General features: G+C 40.5%; 1 protein-coding gene across 2 annotated transcripts in view; it reads left to right on the forward strand.

Annotated features, from left to right (window-relative positions):
* Nucleotides 1–5,069: 5,069 nt before the first annotated feature.
* Clec1a (C-type lectin domain family 1 member A) overlaps nt 5,070–12,575 on the forward strand; it is a 28,335-nt gene continuing 20,829 nt past the window's right edge. For both annotated transcript variants that reach the window (XM_038318213.1, XM_038318214.1), the window contains exon 1: nt 5,070–5,294. In XM_038318213.1, the coding sequence (XP_038174141.1) occupies nt 5,183–5,294 (112 nt within the window). In that variant the 5' untranslated portion in view covers nt 5,070–5,182. The remainder of the gene's footprint in view (nt 5,295–12,575) is intronic.

The following is a 12,575-nucleotide window of genomic DNA, read 5'->3' on the forward strand; positions in this document are numbered from 1 at the left end:
TACTAGGTAGGGAATATGTATACAAGATATTTCTACATTAAAGCATAAATTTGGATTCTTGAAGATTTTGAAAAATCTGAGGAAAACACATTTTTGTGAAGTTTGCACTCATCTTTTAATATTCAAATTTGAATCCTCAAAGTCTGAAAATACTATAGAAGGGACAGAGATAAATCTAAAAAGGAACAGAGGTAAGTCTGAGAAGTGTGATTGATTGGCTCAAGTAGTTAAAGCACAAGATGGGATTTAGAGAAGACTTGAACATTGTGTATATGTACACATGAGCTCATGAGTATGTGTATATGTGTGTATGCTCACTTACCTGTGCACACGTGGAGACCAGAGGTCATCACTGTCACCCACTATCACTCTCCATCATCTTCTTTGTTGAGACATGGTCTTACTGTCTCATGCTGGCTGGCCAACCAGTTCCCAGATTCACCTGTTTCTCCATCTCACCCAGCTCTGGCAGTGCAGATGTGGGTCATTGTATGTGGTTTCTATGTGAATTCTCATACTTAGACAACATCTACTGAGCCACGTTCCCAGTCTAATGTGAAAATTTTTTAATTTTCGTTTTGATTTGATTATTGTTTTTTACTGGGCCCCTGGAATTGGACAGATATATTGAAGAAACTGTCATCATAAAAAAACAAAACAAAACAAAACAAAACACCTAAGTCTGGATGCTGAAATCAAGATTTCCTTACCAGGAACAGGCAGCTGAGAAATCCCCTAGTGTGTAGATAAAGGATCAAGTAGAACCAGAGCTATGGTAGAAAGGAAATTGTTCAAGGTAGTCCAGGGTATACTCTTACCTAGCATGCTGACAGTTTGTTTACATGAGAACTTACATATCAATGTAAATATGAACAGAAATGCACGTATTTGTCTAAGGGACAGATTTGTGACAGCAACTTCTGGCTGGACTCAAGTCTGAAGGATGAATTCCAGATGGTTAAATTTAAGGAAACATCTACTGGGGGAGTCCTGGATTTCCTTGCCTGGAGGAGTTGTTCCTAATGTTTAGCTCTATCTCCCTACAGTGTGTTTCAAGCTTAGCAGGGTAGGTTTGTTAGACTGCTGCAGTGGATGAGCTAGCCAAGGCAATACTGGGAATTCACACTGGTGGTGACAATGAGGGAAAGCTGGCAGACTGACCAATCCAGCTACGAGCCAGGCCTAGAACCAGAACAATGAGTTGGCCCACCCCAATTTCCACCTCAACTATGAACTGCTGGAGCATGTGAAGTGGCTGGACCTGCAGGTCTAAAGTTGCAGAATCTCCATGACACAAGACAACAACAGGATATTGAAGAGGAGTCCCAGTGAAGGCCCAGTCATGAGGGTGCAGAAGAAGGCAGAGGCCCTTGAACCAGACCAATGACTCATTTCAAAGAACACTCACAAGTAAAGATGTATGGACCAAAAGGTATACTGTTTGACTCACTATGTCACACTACAGCTTCCACAATGAGACTTTTGTTTGTTTTTTGGTTTGGGGTTTTTTGTTTGTTTGTTTTTGCCTTAAAATTTATTTGATTTGGGGGTGGGGAGGGAGGTTGCAAGGGTGGAGGATGAATATGAAGGGATGGGGAGAGGAATAGGATCCAGATGGATGATGTGAAATCTATAAAATGTTTTTTTCTTTTTAAAATTTATTTATTTATTAAAAATTTCCACCTCCTCCCATCCTCCCATTTCCCTCCCCTCTCCCCCTCGCTCTCCAGTCCTAAGAGAAGTCAAGGTGCCCTGCTCTGTGGAAAGTCCAAGGCCCCCCCTCCATCCAGGTCTAGGAAGGTGAGCATCCAAACAGACTAGGCTCCCAAAAGCCAGTACATGCAGTAGAATCAAAATCTGGTGTCATCATTGGCTTCTCAGTGAGCCCTCATTGTTAGCCACATTCAGAGAGTCCGATTTGATCATATGCTTGTTCAGTCCCATTCCAGCTGGCCTTGGTGAACTCCCATTACATCAGTCCCACCGTCTCCATGGGTGGGCGCACCCCTCGCTGTCCTGACTTCCTTGCTCATGTTCTCCCTCCTTCTGCTCTTCATCTGGGCCTCAGGAGCTCAGTCCAGTGCTCCAATGTGGGTCTCTGTCTCTATCTCCATCCATCACCATATGAAGGTTCTTCTTTATCAATGCCTTCTCAATCAGCCCCCCATTTCAGCCACATTCAGAGTCCGGTTTGGTGGCATGCTCATTCAGTCCCGGTGAGCTCCCATTAGAACAGGCACACTGTCTCAGTGTGTGGACCACCCCCTCGCGGTCCAGACTTCCTTGCTCATCTTCTTCCTCCTTGTGCTCTTCAATTGTTCCTCTGATGAGGGACTTTGTCTCTATCTCCATCTGTCGCCAGATGAAAAGGGTTTTTTTTTTTTTGTTTTTTTTTTTTTTTTTTTTTTTTTTTTTTTTTTTAGATCTAATACAGTCATGTCAGGTCTCTACTAAAACCTCTCATTGATTTCTTAACATGTTTCAGAATAATAACAAAATATAATAGCAAAAAAAGCTTTTTAAATTGTCTTTAAGACCTCATTGCTCTAAGTCCCTCATCCTTTGAGGTACCTCTGGCCTATCTACTTCTCCAGTCAGGATGCTGGCTTCTCTGTGGTGTCTCGTCCCATCTGCATGTTTCCATCTCAAAATCTCTGTGATTTCTCTTCGCTCTTTGAGTGAACCTCACTTCTGTCTTATTTCCCAAGTCTGCACACATATCACCTCCTAAGTGAATGAGGCATCCTCTGGTTACTCTATGTCAAATCATCAGCCTTCTTACATTACCTTTCTTGAGTTCCTTTGTCCTTTATATATTTGCCTCAACATTAACAGCAGTCAAACTTTCTCCATAGGATACAAGTTTTAAAGGAATCAGGGGGTTTTGACTCCAAAAGACTCTACCTACAGCATAGCATGCTTAAAAACATTTTCATTGTTGTTGAAATAAATGTGTAAGAAACACAGTACAAATTTCAATATATGTGGTCAAAAATTAGCAAGGTTCTGCATGAATAACTGCAGTTTGGCAAACAGTTCTGGTTACTGTTATATTGTTTCATGAGAAACATAATTAGCGGAAACCCCTCTTATTTTCCTGCTCTATTTGTAATTTCTCTCCTCTTACACACCCTCACTCTGCCTCCTTCTTTCCATCCTCTTATTTTTCCTCCCTCCCTTCTCCTTCCATCCTTCCTCCCTCCCTTCCTTCCTTGTTTCCTTTCCTCCTTCCCTTCTTTTATTCTCTTTCTTTCTTTCTTTCTTTCTTTCTTTCTTTCTTTCTTTCTTTCTTTCTTCCTTTTGTTCTTTCTTTTCTTGTTTTTACCTTTCACAGAGTCTTTCTATAAGTCCAGGCTGACTTTGAACTTGTGATCCTGTTGCTCAGCCCCATGAATTCTAGGGTTACAGATGTGTACTACCACAACTGCTCTGTGATTTTTTTTAACATTCTAGCTTCTTAATACTTCATGTCGCAGTGCACCTGCGGCGAGCGAGCCCTGACCAGCAGGGAAAGATCACCACCGACACAGGATTCTTCTCTGATCACACTTTAATGAAGCGCTGCTTGGTTGAGGGAGAGCTGGAAGCAGGGGGCCCCGAGCCGGGCTGGGTGACGGCTTATATACAGGAGGACGGGGCGTGTCTACTGATTAGGTGACGTGGCAGAAAAGGATTGGTGGAAACCTGTTGCTAGGCAGATGTGGCGCGAAAAGTTCGCGCCACATACTTGTTTACTTTAGCCCTCGGCGCCATCTTGTAATGGCGAAATGTAAGTGCGGCCGCCACATGCACCCACCTTGACCTTCAGAATTCTTACTGCCTCCTTCCTTCCACAGCATCCCAATACTCAACCCAACGCAAACAAACAGACACAAGTCATTCAATAAAGGGTTCCCGTTATTACTCCTCTTAAATATATAATAATAGGGTGAACAACATACAGCTTGAAACATGTGCTAATTCACAATCTATAGTTTCTGGTGGTCTGGTATAGTCTCTGTCTTAACTCTGTTTCAACACTAAATGATACTTAGTGTGCTTGTCTTAGACATTAACACACACACACACACACACACAAAACGTTTACTTTTGTGACATCACTCCTTCCCCCATATGGTGGCTGCAGTTTAGTACTTAGAGGATGCATCCCTCATCTCACTACTGAATTTGTCAGCACCTTGATCTTGAACCAGAACTATGAGAAATAATTTTTCATTGTGTATGAATTCTGTGGTCTTAGGTATTTTGTTGTTGTCACACCAAAAAAAAAAAAAAAAGAATTAAATTGTACTGATTCAGGAGAAGTTGTTGGACACTGAGACAATTCTCTCATTTCTTGTCTTGACTTAACAGATGTAAGCACACATTGCTAGTTGTCTTCCCAAAGTTGCACAGTGGCTAGTAACAGTGATGTAAGTGGGGGCTGCTAACAATGCATGGCATTGCTCACCATCACAATGATCCTGGTGTGTTAGAAAATGGTAAATCAAGTCCAGATACTGTCAGAAGAAAGAGCCTGAAATTGACAACAGGAGAGAACTTTCAGAACTAGTCTGACCCTAACCAGCTTTGTGACTTCTAAAGAGATAATTCACCTAGATAGCTTTCAATTTCTTTCTGAGTTAAATGAAAGAATTGAATCGATTGGATGCTCTCAGGGGGTCTGCTGCTCGGGCTTCCAGTGAATGATGCTTTGCACTCTGCCTTGGAGACAGGCAGGGGTGTCTTCTCCTTCCCTAAAGGTACAGGTGAATAATCAGCTTGCGATGCATGCTGGGTAAGAAGCTGTGTCCATCTCTGATTATGCTTTAGTGTCAGAGGATCCAGAGAGCTACGGTGAGGGCTCGTCATCCGCAGCTTGCAATTGAAAGACTTGTAAACAGATACACACGCGATCTGAAAAAAAATGCAGATATTATAATAACTGTTCAGGGACCGCCCAGCCAGAAAACACAGCGATTTCCCCTCAGCCAGACCAACTTGGCATTCTGAGTACAAGCTCACAGGGGAGGGGCCGGGCTTCTCCACGCAGGAACTGGAGTCAGAGGCTTCCCCTGCTGCCTGCAGGGAAAGAGACCATTAGGAATGCCTCTCAGTAACTGGTTTCCTGAGATATCTGAAGTTAGACACACAGCCTGGAGCAATCTGAACATATCGCCCCCGCAGCTCTGCAGGAATCAGGATGCAGGCCAAATACAGCAGCACGAGGGATATGCTCGATGATGATGACACCACCATAAGCCTGTATTCTGGAGCTTCCACTGTCACCAGACGTGCAGATCCCAGGCATTCAGGTACTTACTCCTGTCTTCTAGAGTCCACGCAGACCAGTGCCCTGAAGAAATTCTTGAACTGAGGCCCTTTTCCTAGGCATATGCAAAGCAGAGGGAAGGGAGGGAATCTAGGGAATCTTCCCATGGCTTATAGTAAGGGTTATCTGCACTTCCCACAACTTGTCTGCACGCATGTAACATTTGAAAATGTTAATACACACACGGGTCTGATTCTCTAACATGCTATCGCTGGTTCAGCAGTTTGCAAGGAAGGGATATGGATTTTACAATTAGGTATAGGAGGGAAAGATGAGACTATACCTTAAAGAAACATCTGTTTCCTTTTCCTTTCTCGCAAAGGCCAAATAAGTCCGGCTTGTTGTTGTCCATGCGGATTGTCACCTGTGATGTGATTTGGAAATTTGGGTTAATCAGAATGACCATTTTGGAGGGGGGATGGTGGCGGGAGTGGTGAGTTTTTAACTCTTGACTTTAAGGAAGAAATTTCCAAGCGGGCTAATTAACGTGGGCATTCGTTAGAATTTCTGCATCTTGAATCTGCAAGATTTTGGAGGAGTCATATTAGCCTCAGGTGTTGGTTATATCCTCTGTGATATCATGGGCAACAGAAGTAAATTCTTCTTAATGTGTCCTCTTAAGTCTGAAATTCAATGATTTGGTAACCTAAAAGGGAACTCAGATTCATTTGCATCAAATTTCTCGCACCCCCCCCAACCCAGCCCTTTCTTTTTGAACATAGAGTCTTCCTCATGATAGGCAACAGAATAACACTGAGAAACACTGTGGATTCCTTTTAATCAATGTGAGACAGCAGTATCTCACAGTATCTCACTATGTCCCCCACTGACGTCAAACTTGCAGCCTTCTTATCTCTGTTTCCCCAATAGCTGGATTATAAGCGTGCATCACCATATTCTGCCCACTTTACTCTGTTGAGGTTAGAATATTGACATGATTGAATCATATTTAGAAGACATTTGATTTCGTTTATGTCTTACTATTTTCTTTACTGTTATTTGCCTTATGACAGAGTAACATTTTTCCTTTTCCAGTCATTTTTATAATTCACACAAGTACTTGGGGACCTTTTCTGGTTGGTCTACTGGGGAGACACATGACTTTGTTCTAGAGCAAACACCCCACTCTGTAGTACAAATAGATAGCAAGCCATACGATCAGGTTCTGATACCAAGTAAGCCACTTACCACAGTGTGATCTTAGTCTCTTGGGGCTTTGGTTTCATTGCTTATAAGACATCAATGATGGGAGGTGGATTTTAACACATATGTTGTGCCCAGGATTACTTTAAGTACCTTATGCACATCTGTTCATATTAACTTCAGCTAACAGGGAACAGATGTAACACAACTTTACGAGGCATACAAGAATATAAAGAATGATCAAGGCAGACACTCTAAAATGTTTTCCTCAATATTCCATCCTTTGCAAATTCCTGGAGGGTTCTGTTTAACACTTTTGGGTCACTTTCCATCAGTGGAATCTAATTCCTGGCTGTGTCTTCAAGATGTTTACTTTCCCTTGTGACCAGATCCAGGATTTCTTTACTTCTGTAAACCAGGACACATTTTTGTACTGCTCTCTCTTTTATCAAATGACTTTCAGAGTCCCTCCTTTTCCTCCATAAAGTCATTTCATACAAATGTACATAAAATAATCCTTTTTTATAAAAGATTGTCCTCCTGGTGCCTACTTGTATGGTTTCTTGATTTCCTACTAAACTACACAAAGAGCTGCTTAAAGGATATTGGGGATTTCCAGCTTCCTTGACTAGGAGCTTAGTGGTTACAGGAGGGAGGAGAGATGCTGTAGGATGTGGGTGACGCTTCAGGCAGGGCTGGAAAGGCCTTCCTCCAAACTGTCTCATGAACAATTAATTCACAGGGCCATGGTCTCAAGAGGACCATGTGAGATTTTGTTTTTCATCTTAGCCTAGAGATGGACTAATGACCTGCATAAGCAGGAACAGTGTGTACAAATCAGTACCTCGAGATTAAAGGGTGGAGACAGAGGTGGGGCAAGATGAAACACTGGGTAAAACATTTGGCAGCCTCTTTGAAAGAAGCAGAAATTGAAACAGTGGGAGAGAAGGTTGCAAGGAAATGACTCAGAGTCAAACATCTGGAAGAGCCTTCCTGTGTGATATGTTGATTTCATCTTGCGATATGCAAATATTTAGAGGAATGCCACAAAAACTTTCTTAGGAAAACATATTTGATAAACCTCTGCTATAGAAACAGCAGTAGAAATCATATTTCTTTTTTATGGCAATTTCAGATTCAATATAATGCTGTGGCAAAATATGAGCAGGCATTTTTTGAAACTGTTTCATTTGAACTAATAGGAATAAACACTCAGGTAATTTTGAGATTTTAATGTTACTCATATAACAGTCATGCTTGTCTAAAAATACCAAACAGTTAAGAAGACAGAAAGTCAAGATAAAAGAAATAATTGCTCACACAGTTTCCACAAATTCAAAGGCCAGCCACACAGTACATAATATGATAGATGCTCAGCTATGAGCCATGAGGGAATCTGGCTCTTAACTCAGCCTTATATACAACATACTATCTTGGAATGTTTGCATGAGACACATGAAAGCCTAGTCATTTATGTCTAGGGAGCTAAAAGAGACCCTGAAAGATCTAGAGAGAGTGGTCGTTGGATTGAGTTGATCTTAGGATTTTCTGTAGTATAAAGAAGGAGGAGTGGGAGTGTTCAAACTTGAGGATGCTCTACAGAGAGAGACTTATGAAATGAAAATGAGGAGGACTTTAATGAATGCTTTGTTTTCAGAGAACTGTGTGTCGTCAGTATAACTGAGTTGCAGAGCTGAGGGGTGGCTATGGGGAGCAGATCTGGAGAGCTAAGAAGGGTCTTTTAGGCCATCTGAAGTGTTTTAGTTCTGTTCTGTAGTTAAAATGAAATCAGTGGGGGAGAGAAAGACACAGAGAGACAAATGGTGTGTTCTTAGAAGTATCTCTAGGCTATGCTGAGGATGGGCGAAAGGAGAATTCGTGGACCTGAATGAAACAAAGTCTGTTTTATCAGTACTCCTGGTAGAGGTAAAAATCTTCAACTAAGGAAGAAAGTAGGAAGGAGGGGGAGAGGGCAATTGGATAGACACTGAGGGGAGGAGCTTCAAGGAATGATTTTGGTTGCCTGTGAGGAGCCAGGAAAAAGAAGTCAGTCAAAGGTTGATTGAGTACTGCCAGGTGTGGTGTGGGAGGTGCTGTCACAACCTGCAATAAAAACTGCAGTAAGAACCGAAGGATGACAAATTCAACCTGAGTTCAAGGGTCTGCAAGGTGAAATGTATTTGAAATTGGGTGAATACACATATATTTGAACAATGTGGGTTCAGGCTAAAACTTTTGGGCTAAATATATATGTAGTCATTATTAAATATATATTAGTCATTATCAGGAGCATGAAAATGACTAAATCGTTTAAGTTATATGAATAGAAATTAAAATTGATATGAGCGAATCAGATCACCAAGGGAGGAAATATTAAGCCATAAATCTAGAAAACAAAATGGACTGGCGAGGAGAGAAGCCAGGGAGTATCAGCCACAGGGCCTGGAGAACAAGAAGGCCAATGGGGGGCTACTAGGAAGTAGTAGTAGAGACCTTGGAAAAAGGACTGACAGAAAGAAGCATTGGAACACAGGGAGAATAAACTCACAGTAGTGGAGAAGTCAATGTCAAGCAATAATGGAATGCTAAAAATAATAAACACTGCATGTCATTTAAGAGGAGACTAAGCACAGTTTGTTATATCAACAATCAGGAGAAAAATAGGAGTTTATTTAACATCATAATCATCATTTTTTTGAGATTGATACTCTCTACACAGCTGAGAATGATCCTCAACTCAAATGCTTCCTATCTCAGCCTCTTAGGAGCAGGAATCATTTCTGTGTGCCACCACACTGGTCAGGCTATTGATTATTTCATAGCAATGTGTAAAAAACAGGCTGATGATGAAATGAAAATATCTATGATTTTCCCATTTCATTTCTTTCTTTTCTTTGAAGAAAATATAATGTTATTGCAAGGTGCCACAAGATTGAATATGACATTTTTAATTTAATTTCTAAGGTGGGAGACATTCTAATGACACTGTAAACAGAAAAGAAGCCTAGGATGGCCAATCCACCTGAACAATATCAAAAATAAGGGAATGATCTCATAGAAGGATCAAGACTCCCACTGAAGTAGGAATGCTATCCTACCAAAAGGATAAAAAACAAACCCTCAATTAATGATACTTAGAAAAGCACATTTAAAAATCAATTTGAGTTCTGTTTTGCTCTACTCTTATTATTGCAATATTGTTGTAGTATTTTTCAGCTTTTTAGTTTCATTTTTACATATCTGCATTGAAGCAATAAGGCACAAGTCACAACTCCATGGTCTCACACATCTTTTAGGCATACTCACTAAATATGAAACTCCATGGTAGACACTGGGGAGGTTCTATTTATGTTTTTATGAGGTAATTGAAACCACAAAATAATCAAATTCGGCAGTTATAAGAAAAGTACTTAGTGTTATTGAAGACATGTTGGAGACCGCATAAGGAACTCAGTACTAAGCAGGTGATTGCTCTGTGCATCCTAAGAGAAGGTGTCAGTTTCCCCAGATCTACAAGGCTCAGCCTGGATTTGCCAGAAGAGCCAACTGGAACATTGGGTGACTTTTCCACTCGTGGACGACAGTGTGGAGGTGACATTATAAAGGAACAACTAGCCTGGTACAAAATGCAGGCAAAATTAAGACAAATAAGAACTTGGAGGAAAAAATATGGCACTAATTTTGTATTAGGATTAGTTCAGCATAAATTGAGAGTCATGACAAAACTTGTTACTAAGGGTTATAAGGGATTATTCAACTGAAGATTGGAAATCCTCAGAAGAAGAAATGGATGCCGAGAATTTGAGAAAGGAACAAAGGTTTAAAAATAGAACCAATAGTGTGGAGTGCTTGCTAATACATTTTGTTCTAAAATGATTTGGGGAAAACATTTTTTCTGTAAAGAAAAAATAATTTTATCCCTTGTATTTTATGAAATTAATCTTTTTGGAAGAATGGAGAAGAATGCTTTATAATCCCAACAGACAATCTGAATGAATAAATGAGAAGTTACAAACACTCAGACACTGGAGCCTTTTATAATTCCAAATCAAATTTACAGAAAAGGTGAAATATTAATGTAAGAAGTTAAGAGAAGGGTTATGATTGACAGTATTCAGTGGATTGCACTTCAGGCTCCATTGTTTCTCTCTGCACATACTTAGGAAGAAAGAAAGTACTGGACAACCATATTCCTATCTAAATAAGGATTAGGTGCAGTTATACACTTGAATAACTTGGGGCAGCTTCAATGAAATACAACAGTATATACAATGCAGTCACTATTATTAACAGTGGCTCTGCTTTTCTCTCTAGGTCAGCGAACATTCCCCAGAGCAAAATGTTGCCCACCTGCAAAACAGAATAATAATCTCTATTCTAGAAAGTGTTCTTGAAAATAGATGAGAAGATTCATGTAAGACATTTATCTTGGTGATTTAAGAATTTTAGCAGCCATCAGTAGTTTTTGTTTGTTTGCTTTTTTATTGAGACAGGATTTTGCTAAGTATCCAAGGCTGACCCTTAGCTCACCATGTGGCCTCTGAGGGCTGCCAAATTACAGCAATCCTTTCGCCCCAATTTTCCAAGTACTGAGATTAGAGACATGTACCATCATGCCTGGCTTGGTGATTTTATATTTAAACTATATTGCAGTAATCGAATAACTTTATTAGGTTATAAAATGACCTTACTCATAGCTTACTTAAGAATGCAAGTGCATTTCACTACAGATTAGAAACTCATTGATATCCTGAAATATTGTGTTATTAGATGTAAATTCTTCAGCCTGATTCCTGCCTAGTCATCCCATGTGGCAAGAATACCCAGGTCAACCATCTGCTCTCCTTTGTAAACAATAGGAAGGTTAGCATCATTTACATGCTTGCATGCAGAGAGGTGAAAGTCAATCTAAAAGATCTAAAAGTTAATTTAATTGTCTCTCTGGTGTTACTTCACACACACAAATTCATGGAGAGGTCACTGTGTACAGTGGGTGATAACTAAGAAAAAAAAGGCGTTCCAGAAAAGACAACATTTAAATCTAAAAATAGATCCCGAAGGCAGAGATGGGCTAGAAATGCTCCATTCTTGAAATCTGTCAAGAGTGTAGTGGTGTGAAAGGCTCAGAAAGCAGTCTTTAAAATATTGTGCACATCAGTAAACATGTTTCTCTTGGATTCCTATTTCACCAGGAATGCACGAAGTACAGGGCTAAGCGTAATGAACTCATCCTAGCGCTGCTACAAATATCCAGTATGGCCTTCCACAAACTGCTGAAGTTAAATTCTGTTTCTTTTCCAGCTTCTAAGATGCCTTGTCCTTTGGGGGAAGGGTCTACCTATGGCCTTTATTAAGTGATGTCTGTTTCTTTTCCTGTGTGCTCTTGATTTGTGGGAGTGTAGAGGCTTCCTCTGCTGCCGGATGAAGAATAACTAAACAAGTGTGGCAATACTCTTCATCTGCCAAGTTTCATGGAGCAACAAAAGGCTTTGTATTCAACACTTGACAATGGCACTCTAGACTTTTATAGCATAACAATATTAGGCGACTCAGGAAGATGGTGTTCTCAGCATTCCTGGGATGTTTATGTCATTCTTTGACCTATCCGCACTTCTTTCTAAACACACCACACAAGACAGCATAGGAATTCTCCTCCAAAACCCAAACTACAAGAAAGCCAAACCCAAATTAAGCACCTCCCAGGCAGTTTATTTTTGTGTAAAATATCTTTTAAGGAGGAAGTTGTCCCTAGAGAGATGGTTTTCAGCATTGTTGGGAAAATTTGGGGGAGAATTCAGAAGCTTTAGACTTACATCAAGAAGAAAAACTGCCAGAGAGGAAAGCAACATCCAGAAAAAAGGGAAACTGGCAAGTTCATTGCCATTCCATCGTGGAGGCTTGGTTGCAGAAGCAGAAGCAGGGCAAACACAGGGAACTGAGGTAGAGATAGTCTAAGGGTTGCAAGAACACAACAGAAGGGTTCTATGAGTAGAGCATTATTGCAAGAGCAGGGCACTGGAAAACAAGAGCAGGGTAGGAACTGACTAAGAAGGAGTGTATTCTGGGATTTTGTCCTAATTGCAGTAAAGCTTCTAGAAGTCATTAAATCAGGTTAAATCAT

Source organism: Arvicola amphibius, chromosome 2, assembly GCF_903992535.2.
Source record: "Arvicola amphibius chromosome 2, mArvAmp1.2, whole genome shotgun sequence".
Classification (NCBI taxonomy): domain Eukaryota; kingdom Metazoa; phylum Chordata; class Mammalia; order Rodentia; family Cricetidae; genus Arvicola; species Arvicola amphibius.